This window comes from Ursus americanus, chromosome 24 (assembly GCF_024610735.1).
Source record: "Ursus americanus isolate L20-20 chromosome 24, mUrsAme1.1.p, whole genome shotgun sequence".
NCBI classification, from domain to species: Eukaryota; Metazoa; Chordata; class Mammalia; order Carnivora; family Ursidae; genus Ursus; species Ursus americanus.
The window spans coordinates 34,083,469-34,085,834 of record NC_142150.1 but is presented as its reverse complement, the minus strand read 5'-3'; the positions used below and the strand labels follow the sequence as shown (position 1 = coordinate 34,085,834).

Genomic DNA, 2,366 nt, shown 5'->3' with positions numbered 1-2,366 from the left:
AAGAATAATACCTGTTGAAAGAATAGCTCCCCCCCCCAAACTTTATCAAATAATTGAAAAGAGACAGAAGCAGGAATTATTATTATTATTATTCATTCATTCATTCTAGAAAAAAATAAAACTCTTATAGAACTTTATAAATCTCTTTTTAAAAATTATTTGGGAGAGAAACTTTTGGGGCAAATCTAATATTAACATGTCCCCATTTGGTCTGACTCCATTCCTGGGCTCAATGATGAAGCCCATGGTTTTATAGTGAACTGTAAGCGCCAGTTGGAGGTTCGATCCATTTCTAGACAAACTTTGGGTCATAGTCCCCCCATTCCAAAACCAGCTGGTGTCACAGGAGCCATTGTCTTGGGAATCATCTGCACGTGATACACCGAGCCAACGGGGCTCCGACCTTCTTAAAAGTCTCGGCTCCTCCAATTGCAGACACTGATAATAGTTACGTGTGAGAATGACGGAGAGCATGAGAATGGAGAATGAGAGAAAGAAGAAATTTATGATGGACTTCTCACTCACTTCCTACTTTATTTTAATTCATCTAAGTGAACAATGCTGGCAGCTAAGAAAATGGCCAGAGGAAATTCCACCCTGGTGACCGAATTTGTTCTCATGGGGTTAACAGATCGTCCAGAGCTTCAGCCCATCCTCTTTGTACTGTTCCTCCTGATCTATCTGCTCACTGTGGGGGGGAACCTCGGGATGTTGGTACTGATCACGATAGATTCACGCCTCCACACCCCCATGTACTACTTTCTTGCCAGTTTGTCCTGCTTGGATTTGTGCTATTCCACTAATGTGACTCCCAAGATGTTGGTGAACTTCTTATCAGAGAAGAAAACCATCTCCTATGCTGCTTGTTTAGTCCAGTGTTATTTTTTCATTGCCATGGTGATTACTGAATATTACATGCTGGCTGTAATGGCTTATGATAGGTACATGGCCATCTGTAACCCTTTGCTTTACAGCAGCAAGATGTCCAGAGGGCTCTGTATTCGCCTGATTGTTGGTCCATATGTTTATGGGTTCCTTAGTGGTCTGATGGAAACCATGTGGACCTACCGCTTGACCTTCTGTGACTCCAATATTATTAATCACTTCTATTGTGCTGACCCTCCCCTCATCCAGCTCTCCTGCTCTGACACTTTCATTAAAGAGACATCCATGTTTGTGGTAGCAGGATTTAACCTCTCCAACTCTCTCCTCATAATCCTCATCTCCTACATCTTCATACTCATTGCCATCCTGAGGATGCATTCTGCTGAAGGCAGGTACAAAGCTTTTTCCACCTGTGGGTCCCACCTGGTGGCAGTGACTGTATTTTATGGGACACTGTTCTGCATGTATGTTAGACCTCCCACGAACAAGTCAGTGGAGCAGTCTAAAATTATTGCTGTTTTCTATACTTTTGTAAGCCCTATGTTGAACCCCATCATTTATAGTCTGAGGAACAAGAATGTGAAACAAGCTTTTTGGAAACTGATCAGAAGAAGTGTACTTTTGAAGTAAAATTGCAATGTATCTTTCTTTATAAATTAAATGAAAGCTATCTTCATAAGAACTGGATCCAACTTTGCATTCACAGTAAATGTCAACTTTAAATCTATAAAGAAAAGCTAAAACTAAACATTCAAGACATAGGTATAGGAGATTTGTGGTTTTACAGGTGGCGTGCATTGAGTGTGTAAATGGATGGAGGTCAGATATGTAGGTATAATGAATGATTTCTCTTACAGACTTTTATATTTATAACATCATGTGTTACTTTCACACTGTAAAAATTATACATTGTTATAGTAAACCATTCAATCTCTATAGAAGAGTACAAAGTAAAAGATATTTTTCTCTTTTTCTTTTCCTCACCCTGATCTTCCATTGTCTCCCTTCAGAGTTACCATTATTAACAGTTTCTTATGTTTTTGGAAAATTTCTCTATATCTACAAACCAATGCATGGCTATTTATGTACACACACACACAGATTTGTCCATACACATGTTGACTGTCATGGGCTCACTTTTAGAAGTTTGTAATTCTGTAGCATTTGCTATGCAGGGGTTTCCATGCCATTGTCTTGAAGAATGTGACCGGAAGTGCTGATTGAGACTTGCTGTCCGCTCTGGGAGAAAGAAGTCATGATAACAGCTCCACATCCATGCCTGACGTCCATTTCTTCCTCTCTACTTGTTAGAATCACTTTCAATAAGAACTTTTCTCCTACTGCCATAAAAGTACACAAGAACTTCAGATTCGAAGGAGGCAATGAATGTCTCTTACAAAAACATATGGCTTGCCTCAAAAGAAATTGTGACTCTGTAGAATTTATCCATGACATCCCAGCCTCCTGGGTTCTGCGGTTTT

The 2,366-nt window shown here is 39.8% G+C and overlaps 1 protein-coding gene across 1 annotated transcript; it reads left to right on the top strand.

The window, feature by feature from the left end:
- Nucleotides 1-558: 558 nt before the first annotated feature.
- LOC123785288 (olfactory receptor 5M5) lies at nt 559-1,515 on the top strand. Its single transcript, XM_045787016.1, has one exon. The coding sequence runs from the start codon at nt 559-561 to the stop codon at nt 1,513-1,515; it is 957 nt and encodes a 318-aa protein (XP_045642972.1).
- Nucleotides 1,516-2,366: the final 851 nt, after the last annotated feature.

Excerpts from the sequence above, each read along its gene's own strand:
- LOC123785288 (XM_045787016.1), top strand. The coding sequence starts at position 559 with ATGCTGGCAGCTAAGAAAATGGCCAGAGGAAATTCCACCCTGGTGACC.